At 34.3% G+C, this 15646-nt stretch overlaps 2 protein-coding genes and 1 pseudogene across 2 annotated transcripts; all 3 read right to left on the reverse strand.

Moving 5' to 3' along the window:
• Positions 1-5209: 5209 nt before the first annotated feature.
• On the reverse strand, positions 5210-6704 carry LOC143550425 (putative methyltransferase At1g29790; annotated as a pseudogene).
• A 1488-nt stretch (positions 6705-8192) lies between these two features.
• LOC143550432 (uncharacterized) lies at positions 8193-10841 on the reverse strand. Its single transcript, XM_077041076.1, has 3 exons — positions 10586-10841; positions 10195-10480; positions 8193-8821 (listed from the first exon to the last, which is right to left on the reverse strand). Exons 1-3 carry the CDS (start codon positions 10839-10841, stop codon positions 8194-8196), a joined length of 1170 nt encoding a protein of 389 aa, XP_076897191.1. The 3' UTR covers position 8193.
• A 1256-nt stretch (positions 10842-12097) lies between these two features.
• Positions 12098-15175, reverse strand: LOC143550426 (desiccation protectant protein Lea14 homolog). The gene is made up of 2 exons (XM_077041070.1): positions 14648-15175; positions 12098-12388 (listed from the first exon to the last, which is right to left on the reverse strand). Exons 1-2 carry the CDS (start codon positions 14851-14853, stop codon positions 12139-12141), a joined length of 456 nt encoding a protein of 151 aa, XP_076897185.1. The 5' UTR covers positions 14854-15175; the 3' UTR covers positions 12098-12138.
• Between the last annotated feature and the right edge of the window lie 471 nt (positions 15176-15646).

Genomic DNA, 15646 nt, shown 5'->3' on the forward strand with positions numbered 1-15646 from the left:
ATACACATTGTATCAAATAAAGTAGAAATTTTAAAAAATGCGAATGTTTAATTATTGATCAAAATATGAGTGTCGGTTGAGAGAATCGGCTTCTTAGTCGTCTTGCGAGTCGCTGATAGCCCCTTTAAGTAATAACAAAAGCCTACCGCTCGCTGCTAGCCCTGCATAGGGAAAACTTAATCGACACTCTTAAAATGAAGAAATGGAGGTTCAGAATGAAGAAATGAATATCGTACGTGTCATAGAATAATTGAATGAGAGACTCACCATCTTAATCAACTCAAGAGTCACTGCTAGGCCCAATATTAAAAAAAATCCAAAAACTATATATTTATTTAGTATTTTTTTCTAACAATCGTGGGTTCTTATACACATTTTACAAATAAAGTAGAAGTTTTTTAAATTGCGAAGGTTTAACCATTGATCAAAATATTAATGTTCGGTTAAGAAAATTTGCTTCTTAGTCACCCCACGAGTAGATGATATCCCCATTAACGCAAAACAAAAGTCTACTGGTCGCTACTAGCCATGAATAGGGAAAACAAAATCGACACCTTTAAAATGAAGAAATGGAAGCTCAATATAAAGAAATGAAAACCTGACGTGTAAAACAAAAATAGAATGAAAGACTCACCATCTTAATCATCCTACAAGTCTGTGCTAGTCCCAATTTTAATAGAACCCAAGAAAATCTTTGTTTAATTATTTTTTTTTCAAACAATTGTGGTGTCTTATACACATTGTATCAAATAAAGTAGAAATTTTCGAAAATGGGAAGTTTTAACTATTGATTGAAATGTTGAGGGTTGGTTAAGAGAATCAACTTCTTAGTCGTCTCGCAGGTTGCTGATAGCCCCTTAAGTGAAAACAAAAGCCTACCAATCGTTGCTAACCCCACACACGGAAAACAAAATCAAGCCTCTAAAATTGAAGAAATGGAGGTCCCAAATAAATCAATGAAAACCACACCGAGCCGTAGAAAATTAAACGAGAGGCTCATCATCTTAATCATTCCACGAGTCTCTACTAGGCTCAACATAAGAAAATCCAAAACATCATAATTTATTTAGTATTTTTTTTTCTCTCATAATCCTTGGTTCTTATACACATTGTATAAAATAAAGTAGAAAATCTTAAAAAATGCAAAGGTTTAATTATTGATCAAAATATTGAGGGTCGGTTGAAAGAAATAGCTTCTTAGTCGTCACGCGAGTCGCGATTAGTGAAAACAAAAGCCTAACGGTCTCTACTAGCCCCGCATAGGGAAAACATAATCGACACTCTTATAATAAAGAAATGGAAGCCTGTAATGAAGAAATGAAACACTTACGTGTCAAAGAAAAATAGAATGAGAGACTCACCATCTTAATCATCCCTCGAGTCCCAGCTAGGCCCAATGTTAATAAAAATTCAATTAATTATATATATTTTTTTTTTCTAACAATCGTTGGTTTCTTATACACATTTTATAAATAAAGTAGAAATTTTTAAAAATACAATGATTTAACTATCAATCTAAATATTGAGAGTCTGTTGAGAGAATCAGCTTCTTAGTCGCCCCACGAATTAATGAATGCCTCAATAACTGAAAACAAATGTCTACCGGTCGTTGCTAGCCCCGAATAGGGAAAACAAAATCGACACTCTTAAAATGAAAAAATGTAAGCCCAACATTGAAGAAATGAAATCTCGACGTGTTAAAGAAAAATAGAATGAGAGACTCACCATTCTTAATCATCTCACGAGTCCGTGCTAGTCCCAATTTTTTAAAAATAAATCCAAGAAAACCTTTGTTTATTTATTATTTTTTTCAAACAATCAGGGGTTCTTATACACATTGTATCAAATAAACTAGAAAATTTTGAAAATGTGAATGTTTAACTATTGATCGAAATATTGAGGGCCGGTTGAGAGAATCAGCTTCTTAGTTGTCCCCTGAGTCGTTTATAGCCCTGTTAAGTGAAAACAAAAGCATACCGGTCACTGCTAGCCACGCAAAGAAAAACAAAATCTACCATCTAAAAATGAAGAAATGGAAGCCCAAAATGAAGATATAAAAACCCTACGTGTCAAAGAAATATACAATGAGAGACTCACCATCATAATCATCCCACAAGTCCCTACTATGCCCAATAATAAAAAAAATCCAAAAAAATCAATATTTATTTATTATTTTTTTCTCACAATCATGGGTTCTTATATACATTTTAAAAATAAAGTATAAATTTTGAAAATGCAAAGGTTTAACCATTGATCAAAATATTAAGGGTCGGTTGAGAGAATCAACTTTTTTGTCGTATCGCAAGTTACTAATAGCCCCCTTAAGTGAAAATAAAAGCCTACTAGTCGTTGTTAGCCCACATAGTGAAAAGAAAATCGACCCTCTAAAAATGAATAAATGGAAATCCAAAATAAAGAAATGAAAACTACACGCCGAGCCATAAAAAATTAAATGAGAGACTCACTATCTTAACCATTCCACGAGTCCCTCCTAGGCCCAATATAAGAAAATCCCAAAATCTTTATTTAATTAGAAATTTTATACAAATTGTATCAAATAAAGTATAAATTTCCAAAAATGCGAAGGTTTAACTATTGATCAAAATATTGATGGTCGGTTGAGAGAATCAATTTCTTAGTCATCTCACGAGTAAGTTAAAACTAAACCTACCGGTCACTGCTATCTATCTATGCATAGGTAACACATAGTCTACCCTCTTAAAGTTTAGAAATGGAAGCGCAAAATGAAGAAATAAAAACCCTATGAGTTAAAGAAAAACAGAATGAGAGACTCACAATCTTAATTATCCCACGTGTCCCTATTAGGCCCAATATTAAAAAAAATCCAAAAAAAGTCTTTATTTATTATTTTTTTCTCGCAATTGTGAGTTGTTATACACATTGTATCAAATAAAGTATAAATTATCAAAAATGCGAAGGTTTAACTAATGATCATAATATTTAGGGTCGGTTGAGAGAATAGGCTTCTTAGTCGTCCCAAGAGTCAGTGATAGCACCGTTAAGTGAAAACAAAAGCGTACAGGTCGCTGCTTCCCCGCATAGAATAGATAAAATCGTCACTCCTAAAATGAAGAAATGGCAACGCAAAATGAAGGAATGAATACCATACGTGTCAAAGAAAAAATAAGAGACTCACCATCTTAATCATCCCACGAGTCCATGTTAGGCCCAATAATAAAAAAAATCCAAAAATCTATATTGATTATTATTTTTTTTCCCGCACAATCGTGGGTTCTTATATACATTTTCAAATAAAGTTGAAATTTTTGAAAATGTGAAGATTTAACCGTTGATCAAAATATTGAGGGTCAGCTGAGAGAGTCAGCTTTTTGGTCGTCCTGCGAGTCACTAATAACCTCGTTTGTAGTAATTAAGTTTCCTTACTACTTAAGTTTCCCTATTTGTAATAATTAAGCATGTTAGTATTAGTTGTTTCATTTCATGTATCAATATATGATTTGGATCAAGTTATTACTGGGAACAAAGATGAGAATGATTTGTAGCAACAAAAAAAAATCCTTAAAAAATGATAACTCAAAATTTAATAAATAAACGTAAAAAAGTAAAAACACGAAAAATGTTTTAATCGTGCAACGGTGAGTGAAAAAATCATTGTGTCTGTTTGCTTATTATTGTGTTTTGTTTTTATTTTAGTCATTGATTGTGTCTTTTTTTCCGTATATTGTGAAATATATTACAACATTGTGCTATGTTTTGTTCGACATTGTGTTATATTTTGTGATCTATTGCGTCTTTTATTAGTTACAATTGTGTCTTTTGTTCATTTTTCTCATTGTGTTTTTTATCTCGGCAGTGTATCATTTTGTCAATTTAATTTTATTTTTTTGAATGAGAATGATGACGGAAACATTTTGGTTTTTTAATTATTTTGTTTTTTATTTATATTTTGAGTTATGATTTTTTTTTTAAATTTACTTTTAAGGGTTTTTTTGTCACAAAGTTTTCTCACACTTCTAATTTTTGTCTCTCTTTATATTTTAACTTTACCCTATATAATTTAAGGATACAATTCTTTTTGATTGCATTCTTGGTCAGAGCTGACTTTTGTAAATTCTAAAGAGAACTAGTTCTTTTAGCAATATACTCATTATATTTGGGAATATTGTCTTTTAAAATAAAAATGAAATAAACTTGTGAATTACCGGGTTTGAAGTTTGAACGTACCTAGAGCATTGATAGCATTTAAAAGTTTCTACTTCACCCATAAAAACCAATTTAATGTAGTTGTTGACTGTCTAGAAGAGCTTGGGCCACCAGCGATTATCAACTTCCTGAAAGCCCCTTTCATTTCCTTAGATTTGTAATAGAATGGTTTTAAAAATTGGATCTAGGATTTCTTTTGACGGTCGGGAGCTTAACTAAACTTTCCTATCGGTGATGATCAGGATTTTCAAACATAAATAATATTAAAAAAGATTCTTATAGAGGACAACTGCCTCTCACTCTTTGTATGTGGGTACGCCCCTGCATATATAGGAGTGTTTTAGGTTAAACAAATCGATTATAGTTAAATTTGGGTTAAACCAAGAGAAGGGACCAACGGATCTAAACATGAGGAGCGGAGTTAAATATTGTAAATAGAAGTGTAAACGAGTCTAACTCGAACACTAATTAGTGTTTAGGTTTGGCTCTTTTATTGCATGCTGATGTTTTTATTTTGTTATTTAACCTTGCGGGTATTTTTATATTTTAAATTAAAGATTTCATTTGAATTTAAAAATCGCCCCATTTGTGAACAAGAGCTTTAATTAGTTCAATTGACATTGGATGAGAAGCGAAGACTTAGGATGGAGGTCTCAAGTTTGAATCTTCTTCCCCTAACGGTTTTACCGTATTGGGCATTCAGACGATTGGTTTTTCTCGAAACCAATGTCTTGGATGGTGGGCTCGGGCTATCCAGCGTTGTCTGCAATCGCGGGCGCATGGGTCGAATTTTGCCAGTGGGTTATCCAAGATAGCCGGGTTTTATTCGTTGTTCGTTTAAAAAAATGTAAACAGGTAAAAGAATCGATTGGTCCGGTTTCAAAACATTACAAATAAGTTAAACTATATGACATATTAGCATTCGAAAATTAGTTAATCATGTTGTAATAACAATACTTGTATTGCAACTTGCCCAATGTGCATCGCCACTTATACATTATGCATCAAGACTTGTACCATGTCACTAAAAAGGCCTAGGGGGCTTTTCCAAAACAGCAGAAAAGAAGACCTCTTTATCAACTTTTGGTACAACAACCCATTTGTGCTTTTTGTACCTTAACATATTAAACCCCTCTAAGTAACCATCCAAATCCTCCTTTAAACAGGAAAAACTGTCAATCCATAACAACCCTCCTGGCCTAAGTACCCTATCTGATCATAAAGTACAAAATCCAACAACACATAGTCGATCCAACCGTCTAGAAACCGTGTCGTGTGGATCAAATCCAAAGTGTTGTCGAAAAATGGAAGTCGTTGATTTATTGTCAAGTAGATAGGTACAAGTCCCCGAAGCGCAATCATTTCACTAAACGGGGCCCCAAGATTAATTGTAGCGGATAAAATTGTCACGTTATGTTCCCTCATCCTAGCAGCAAAAGTACCCGTCCCCACACTAAAATCCAACCCGATACGTATCTCACCGGGCTTCAAATCAAGAATGTCGGTGATACGAAAATCAGGAGTCGAGTTTGAAGACGGGTCTGGGTAAATAGGTACAACCCATCTAGGGTTTTCATGATGAGTCAGATTGAAACAATCTGAACATTTGAAAAATCCTTTACCTGTCTTGTTGGCAGCGAGACAGGTAAAGTTTTTGCATTTGTACTGACTCCACCGCACGTTTTTATCATCTGGAAGGCTCCATATTGACTCCGGGAATGGGAGTGGCTTTGTATAAAACCGTGGGGCCCGTGAGAAGCATCTTCTTCTCGGCAATGGGTCACACCCGTGAACCATTAACCGTTGAGCGAGTTTCCAATCATCATCACATATATCACCCACATCATAATTCATATACTCTTCGAGTTCTTGTTTCATTGAAAAACAAGCATGTCCTATGCTTGTAAACGTCTCGTTTGCTCCCATGAAGTTTTGCTTTCCTAACCTATTCGGTTTTATCCGAATATATTTCCGGATTTCTTCTGTTAAAAAGAAATCCGGAGAGATAAGAACCGGTTGTGACATGTTCAACCCTGTCACAACCTCGGCATCTAGACTAATAGAACTTGCAGACTCGATTAGACCCAAAATGTCAGCAAGAAACGAAGCATATCTCAATGCCTCGGGTGACTCGTTCTGGGAATCTCTTATATCAGTTATTTCGTGATCTATCTTCTTGATAACAATGTCTAATATACTTATCTGACGACGAGTGTTAACATAGAGATTAGCATTATACATGCATTTTGTATCCGAAAAGATAAAAGGCTTCAAAGAGTAAAATTTGAAATAAACAATACATACAAGTGAAAGAACACCCAATATGGAAACACACCTTGGAATTCCTCTTAATAGACTTAACTTCATCTTTCTCATCCCTCGATCACACACGCGAATGCAATAATCATACGACTACCATTCGCACCAAAATGCTAGTAACCATCAAAACTTAAGTCCCACTATACAATTGGAAGCTAAATGGTTAGCTAGAAAACGAGTAGCTTCAATGTTAGATAAAGTGTTACAAATTTTATAAATATGTAACATGTAACTTGTCGTATATTTTCAGATAAGAATCTTTTGATTCTTGAATTTGTGCTTATTTTCAAGATTTGATTTTGATTATTTTATGTATTAGTTTAACAACAAATTGGCATCCGATTCAAGGTTCTTATATTCTATTGGAGTATTCAAATCTACACGATATAATATAAAGTTGACAGATGGATCAAGAACAATTAAAAATGTTTTTAAAATCACGTGTACCTATATTGTGAAGCTCGAAGCATAAAATGCAGCACAAGTTATGCAAAATTTAAGATGAAAATATCAATAGAGTAATGCTTAAATAAAGGAATATCTTACCTACTGTAAGAAAAACGTGACAAGCAAGGGGCACGTTGACCAGTCATCAAAGTGTATTTGATTTGTTTTTATTTCTATATGAGTTCAATCATATAAATTAGGGTTCAATAGAGAGATTTTTTTTTCAAACGCTAGGTACCGTATCGATACAGTATACCGATACATACGGTACACTATTCAATGCCCACTTTTCCATAATCGACATTTGGTATTTTTGTTATCGGTAACTGTAAATTTTTTATATTTCGGTATTAAGTAATGACTGAAAAACATAAAGTTTTTTTTGGGTATATGTAGTTGGTGTTGCAAAAATCCCGACTAGGCGCCGATTAATCCCCGATTAATCGCTAGTCCCCACTTCACTAACTAATTTTGGGCTAATCGGCCAATTAATCGGTCAATGGTCAAATTTGGCCAAAATCTGCGGTTTCTAGCAAGATTCTTGTCAAAATCAGTGGTTTCTGGCAAGATTCCATCCAAAATCAGCGGTTTCCAGCAAGACTCTAGCTATTCCGGTCAAATTGTGTTTGTGCATGTATGAAACTGAAAATTACATATAAAAATATGTGTGTATACATAAAACTTAAACTTATACATTAAAGTTTTATCCAATTAATCGCGATTAATCTCAATTAATTCTAATTAAACGCTAATCCTCCCTCCGCCGTCGACTGGCGACTTTTACAACACCGCATGTAGTTAAGTGCCGGTTTCCGGTATTAAGTACTGTATCTCTTACCTTTTGTTTTTGTTTTTCTAAAGAAATTGATAAACTTTTTGGGACATTAACTTTGTATGTTTTAATTTTGATATTATTGCTTATTGATTACCAATGACTTTGATATGAATTTTGGTTTCACAATTACAAATAAATTTGATACGAATTATAGTTCTTAATCACGAATGAATTTGATACGATCAATGAGAACGGTACCAAAGCAATACATCCAGTAACGTATTCGCCTGGTTACTCTCCCGGCACACTACTAATCTCATCCTAGGGTTCCATCAAATAAAACTGGAGATTCAATCAAAACAACAATTTGAAATCTCATGAGCTAAAAAAACAATCTTATATTAACCAATCCAAAACATAACTTCCAGATCAAATTACATAATTCGACTCAGTCGTCCTACAAACAATCACCTCCTTCGACGGCCATCAGAGTACTGCGAGAGCGGAACAACCTCCGCCAAGGGCGTAGACAACGGCGTGGGAAGCGGCGAGCTACGACAAACCGGACACGTAGCATTAAGCCTTAACCACGCATCAACACACTTAAGATGAAAGCAATGTTTACAATCCGGTAACATCCTCATCATCTCCGCCTCTTTATACTCACACAAACATATAGCACACATCGTTCTAATTTCATCATATCCGTTATTATTATTATTATTATTATTATTATTATTATTATTATTATTATTATTATTATTATTATTATATAAAAACTTAGGGTATGAGTTAATCACAGCTTCGTCTAGTCCAACGACGCCGTTTTGTGCATCGTCATCGCCTTCGTTCATTTCGTCCACGAATATTATGCTCGGGAGGATAACGCTGCTACCGTTATGGTTATTGTTAGGGTTATGGTTGTGAAGGCGTTGACGTTGGTGACGTAAGCAGATGTATGAGACGAGAAGTAGAGAGGATAATAAGACGAGGAAGGCGATGGCGATGGCGATGGCGTAACCGAGGCCGATGTTGGTTAGGTAGGTGTGGGTGGTATTAGTGGTGGTTGGTGGTGGTGGTGATGAGATTGGTGGTTGGTGATGGTGTTGGTGTCCATTTGGTGGAGTTAGAGAAAGAGAAGGTTGGTGGGATGGTGTAATAAATTAATTAAATAAAGAGAGGAAGGAAAGAAGGATATTAATGGCGAAGGAGAGGTAATGAATTTGAAGAAGGTTTGAAAATGAAAAACCTCAACGCTCCCCCCATCGTATTCTCTTTATTTATTTGTTTGGTTAGGTGGACTAGGACACGTCATTTGGAAATTGATTATTGTTTGATGGTATTTTAGTATTTTATGATAAATATATAAGACCATGTGTAGTGACTTAGCGTTCGACTCTAACGCACTTGGAAAATGTGCTAACCACGGTTCTGGAGATGTGTTAAAGTGGAGTGGAGGACTCTGGTATGAGTGTGGTAAGAGGCGTTGATATGGTCTGTGTTTATGTTTGAGGAACTAATTTGGCGGACAATCAGATTAATTTCATTTGTAATGGGGAAGCCAGGTACGTAGGTGCCAACCCATTAGAGCAATAAAAACACTGAAGCTTCACAAAATGACATGACAAATTCTAAATTTTTCTTAAAGACCATCACTTTTTTTTTCTCAGTACTAAACATTCACAAACCCCACTAAAAGTTTTTATATATGCATATATATAATAGATGTATATATGCATGTGAGGGAGAGAGAGGGTGACCCACCTCTCCGGTCTGTCTTCAAGTCAACGACTTGCACCCAACACATAAGTTTGTTGCTTGGGTTTGTGAGATGGAATCTATGACGGATTGCACCCACAAACTTAGCGTTGTGAGTGCTCTTAGACTGAGTGTAGTGGTTTAACTAAAAAGAAATACACGTCATTGTTACATAAGCACGGGGCTCTCACTCACTTTTTTTCACTTTTGATTGTCATGGTTTACTAATAGTTTAAATTAAAAAGAAACAAAATTGATAGATATTGAAACTAAATCGAAGCTCAAAATGAACAACAATGGTGGAATTGAAATATTATTATGGAGAAGATGATGATCACAAAGATCTACAAGATAACTAACCACCTAAGTGGTTCCAGGGCTATGCCCTTTTCAATGCATAAGCATGAGCCAACAAACTAACCAATTATATTCCTTCCCCTCCACTAGAGACTAATGCCTTATTTATAAGACTACTAATTACACTAACCCCCCTCTATTAATAGACAATGACAATTAGAGTAGACTTAGGATATGATTCTATCAATACCCCTCCCCCCCCCCTTCGAAAAAGTCTTGTCCCCAAGACTTTGATCAGAAACGGAACCCAGAATCCAGATTCGTCTTCTGGTGGCCGCGGATGGCCATGCATGACCCAAATATGCCACGTAACTGAAAGCCTAAAACACGGTCTGTTGAGAGGACGATGATACAGTGTAGCTTTTCCTCTATCAAATGGAGTGAACACCAAATTCAGAACCGTTCCAACATGAAAGTTGTCAGGTGAGCATTTCAGCGAGTCCAAATCCGGACAATCCAGTTCCAGAGCTAGTGTCAGTGTCACACCGTGGCCCACCACCGTTCTTGAGTCCAACTTCTTGTGTGTATCCTCCAACATAGCCCCATCAACCCTAACCGACATCAAATTTGCAAGGCTGTTTGAGTTTACGGCAGATCGCGAGCATGATAGTTTTGCCGCCAATTCTCTTTTCTTTTTCTCTAAAGTGTGGATATCAAAATTCAGATTGGCCTGCTGAATCCTTTCTTGCGGATCGAAACCAGTGAACTCAGGCAATTGCACCTTGTTCACAACCTAAGGCAAACCCACAGGAAGAGCAACCGGACAAGATCCCGTCCCCGAACCAGAAAAACCTTCATCAGAAAGCCCCGAGCCCAACGAACGTGTGTCGTGGCGATGCTCCTGTGAATTCATCCAACTCAAAACCGCCTTAGGGAATTCGATCGATTCCAGACGATTTGCTTCCAAAACCTTCAACGTTGCCTTAATTTCGGTAACATCCGATTGTAATTGTAAAATCTGTTGCTCATGTAGATCTAATTTCACTGTAAGCTTCACCATGATTGAATCGAAACCGAGATGTAAGTGACTGAAAAACAGAGGTCGTATGGTAGCGGTTAAGAGGTATAATCGATGTGCAGTCCGAGATCAGGATGTAAATCGGATTAACCGGTGCAATCTGAATATAATCCGAATATGATCGGGAGGAAATCTGAACGAATCGGATGTGGAGAAATAAACGGAAATAAATGGCGGAAAACAGAGATTGGAAATTGCGGCTGGTGATTTGCTATCGGAAATAACAATTAAAAATAGAAATAGACGGAGAATCGGGAAACGGAATTGGATAGACAGTCGGGGCTGGATAAGGAATTCAGAAACCGAAAATCGAACAAGGCAAATCACGGAAATAGGAAAATGAAAATTGGACTAAGGTGGGTAGAAGAGAGGGATGGCAGGTCGGACCAATGAAAATAACAAGTTAAGCAACTGATTATCACGGTTCCAATTAAACTATTTTCAAGTTATTTGGTGTCATTTTAATGGTTTATTTATGTATTTGCAATTTTGCACGTTGTCGCAGGAAATCAAGTGGAAAGTATATAAGGGCATTTTTAGGATTCCTTTATTTTAAGCTTCTTTTGACTTTTGCAAAAAGTCAATAGGAGTTTTGTGATGTAAATTTCCCCTTACTTATCAAAAACTCTTTTTCTTCCGTTTAAAAAGAGTAGCAAAAGCCACCCTCCCCGAAGCCTTTTAAACTTATAAAAGTTAATAACTAATTTCAATAAGCAATTCCAAAGACCCCCAAAACAGGTACTTAAGACTAAAGAAAAAAATTATAAGAAATTAATAGGTGATCAAGAACTTAAGACAAAAAATTGATAGTAAGAGAAAATAAACAATCAATAACAAGTTCATAAGGGTTACTAAAAACCGGTACGAACCCTTATCAATAATTACAAGCTATGAGAGTATTTCAACGTTACTTGTTTGCTTAAAGTATTACACTATTACCCCTGTATTTTCAAATTAATACAAACACCCATTCAACAAGTCTGATTAAGTAAATGAAACACATTAAGTTTGTTTTGTAGCCGAAAGTGGGTAAAAGTTACAATTATCACCCCACGTACAATAAAACAAGTGATGTCAACAAGTACATGCATATCAGTCTATGACGTGGTAAAATAGAAAATACGTGACAAATTAACATGTGATAATGAATCGATGTGAATGTACAAATACACATTCTTCAAATTCAATACGAATTCAATACGAGACTACGGGTTAAAACACACTTAAAATAAATTATATGTGATCATCATGATCTTATTTTTAGTTCTTTTAACTCGATTTAGAAGAAGTCGGTGAGTGAAGGAAGCTTGATCTCGCCCTTGCTACTGACCGGTATGCTAATGTCACCGATAAGTGGAAGGTCAACAACTAGGTTGACTTGAAGCTCGTAATCAATGTCCCAATCAACAGCAATGTCCTTCACCAAGCTCACTAATATGCTGTGTGGCACCTTAATCTCAACATCTAGCAATGTGTCACCGCTCGCCTTAAGCGAGCCTGGATCTGGGATCTTTCCTGTCCCTATCTCGCTAGTTCAAAGTTAACCCAAACTCAGTATCATGTACGACACTAGATTTATGTATGTATATACGTACGTACGAATATATGAAATTTCACGTTCACTATAAAATAATTTCTCTCAAAAGATATATAAATATGCTATGCATGTTAATTTTGTATCAAAGTATTTATTTATCTTTTAAATGTGAAGCATTAAAATCGAAGTGTGACACATTTGACCATACGTCTAAAAAATCATAAATATTACAAAAATGAAATTTAAAAACTACTATTAAAGGTTTTACGATTTAATTTCTTTTCACACACCGTTCTATATACAGCAAAAATGTCAACGGTCAAATAAAAAAATAAAAATTATAAATATAATCACTAAAATTAGCACGCACTTGTTGCATAAAAGTTACTCGTTTTATATGAAACCATTAAAAATATTTGGTTAAAATGGCAAGTTAATAAATATCAATATAATGTATAAAGTAGCATTTACTTGTCTCATAAAAATTACTTGTTTTATATGAAACCATTAAAGATTTGGTCAAAATAATTTAATTTAATAAATACAAATAAAGCAATAAATACAATGACTTGTGGTGTTACAAAAATATTCTATAACGTAATAATAGTATAATACTAGGTTAGTTATCCGTGTAGCACACGAGTTATAATAAATAAATTTATTTAAACAATAACATAACGTGACATACAAAAAATTATGTTCAACAGATATAAAGATATATTATATGGTATAATAAATTACACACTATACAATATGGAAATAGAAAATTTATAAATTTCTAAATATTTCTTGATACACAATATGTGTAGTTTTATTTGTAAATTTACTTGTTTTTTCAAAAATTAGTAGTCCCACATTGTTTCTGATTTTAACTCTAGATAATGCAACAAATAATTGGTCATGAGTTAAAACAAATTGTCTAAAAAACAAATCAACAATCTACAATGATTGACCTTCGCTTTTGTTAATCTTCATTCCAAACAAAAATTAAGTGGAAATTCCATTCTTTAAAATTAGTACTTTTATCTAAAGGTGTAGAATTTAAAAAATAAATAAATAAAATTGTGAGTTCCAATATTATTTTCGGATATAATTTCGGCTTCAATAGCACGGTTATCATATTGTATTTTCACATGTAGCTTAATTTCATTGCATAGACCATTTTCTAGTTATTTTTTTTAATCAGCATCAATTCAACATCAGCTTTTAGAACTAACCTATAACTTAACAACCTTAATTTTTGAGGTCATTTAAAAAGTCAAGAAACTAATACTTTCTTGTAACGTATCATTTTATGTCTGATAGATACCATATGAAGAATATAAGGATATACAAAGTCAATTCATCGTCTGATTAACAGTGTGCTAACGTTTAACATTTGTATTCCAAAGGTAAGAAGTTGCCTTTACCGCATGAAAAACCAAAATATATAGTATAGTGTTAATATTTTTGTGGATTTTTAAGATGATGAATTTAACATAAATGATGAGTTGATTAAATAGCAAATTAAAAAAATGTTGTAAATGGCTACTTTCTTAAACCAACCAGTGGATCGAAACCCATTCTAATAATAAATTGTTTTGACTTGAACCATGTTTGATACTTTAACCGGTTAAAAAACCAATCGTTTGAATTGACATAAACACCGACAATAGTTAATTTGTCTTTTAAGAGTTTGAATAATTAAAAGAAAAAAAATGTATTTAATATGAGAGAGATGAAGGAAAATTTAAAATACAAAATTATTAATAATAAAGATAAATGTATTTAATATGAGAGAGATAAGGGAAAATTTTATAAGAATTAATATGGTAATGACATGTGCCAATAAGAAAATTTTGTTTATTATATAGTATAGAAATTTATAGACAAATGAAACTAACTAATGAATCAAAAACTTTAAATTGTGATAAAAGGTTGAAAAGTCTATGTTAATCCATTAGACACCAAAAATGACTTGATAATTTCATAATCCACATAAACTTACCATGTCAACAATAATCCATTCATTTATTATGAATGCAAATTGTCACATTTTAGTTGCAAAATATATATATTATTAAGCATTGACCTTGTCAAAACTAGACAAAAGCATACCATAAGTTCATCCAAACTTTACCAAAAGCATATCTAAGTTTTCTATAAAACTACTGTTTTTGGTAAACAATTCAAGTAAAATATTAGTTTGTGCGAGCATGATCGATAAACTATACGAAATAAATCAACAGAAATGATAACAGACGAATAATACCTGCCCGAACTTTTGAGAACGTAACGAATCTCTCCTATTGGAATAGGTGTGCTATAAGGATTTGACACGTTGACCTTAGCGTTGTATGTGACCGAGCCAAGGGCAATGCTTTTTAGATCAACGTCGGTCACAGTCGCCTCGGGCTTGGCCATGCTAGCCACCGTATCGGACACGAACTGCTTAGCCTGTTCCAACAATCCGGCCATGTTTTCGGTAATGATCACCAAAAGGAATTTTAGAAAGTAAGAAGTTGATTGTTATGCAAGGAGAATGAGAATATGCTTTTGCTACAATATTATGAAGATGCTATATTGTTTTATATATAGGGGTGGGGTGTGGGAACAATGATCCGTGGGCTGGGCCTCAAAGAATGGGTCACACGTGAGTCATGAACTAGTTTTACAATAATATTCTATCAGATCCAAACCTTTATTAAAATACTTAAATACATAAACTTTAACTACAATAAGTCAACTAATTAATGTTTGTCATTTAGCAAATGAGGTGATCGGACATGGTGTGACGGTTAGGTGTCTTCTCGTCATGTGTTTCCTTTCTATTTTATAGGTTAAGGGTTTAAATCATGCAAGGTGTATACAAAGGAGGAGATAAATTGTACGAGTTCTTTTACTAAAAACATTTGAGTATAACTGAGTCCCACTTATAACATGTTTGAATTGTTCACATATATTTGAGGTCAGAATTAAGTGTAAACAAAACTAATAGAATTTGGTTCAGTTGGTAAGATGGTTCGCTCTCTCCAGTGATGAAGCATGTTTGATTCTCACTCAAGAACCGGGTAAAGGGACGAATCTGGGTTTTTATCCCAAGTTCGAATACAACAAGGGGCGATGACTTGCGGATCCATCTAGTTCCCGCACATCAGGAGAGACCACGGTTGAAAATCGACCTTGGACATAACCAAGAAATGTTAGGCTTACACGTAGCCCAATCGTAGACCACCTCCGTTTATCACTTCTAGATTTGTACGATGGTAGT

The sequence above is a fragment of the Bidens hawaiensis genome, unplaced genomic scaffold, assembly GCF_021521415.1.
Source record: "Bidens hawaiensis isolate Kalapana, Puna unplaced genomic scaffold, B.hawaiensis_p1.1 tig00016041_1, whole genome shotgun sequence".
Taxonomy (NCBI): Eukaryota; Viridiplantae; Streptophyta; class Magnoliopsida; order Asterales; family Asteraceae; genus Bidens; species Bidens hawaiensis.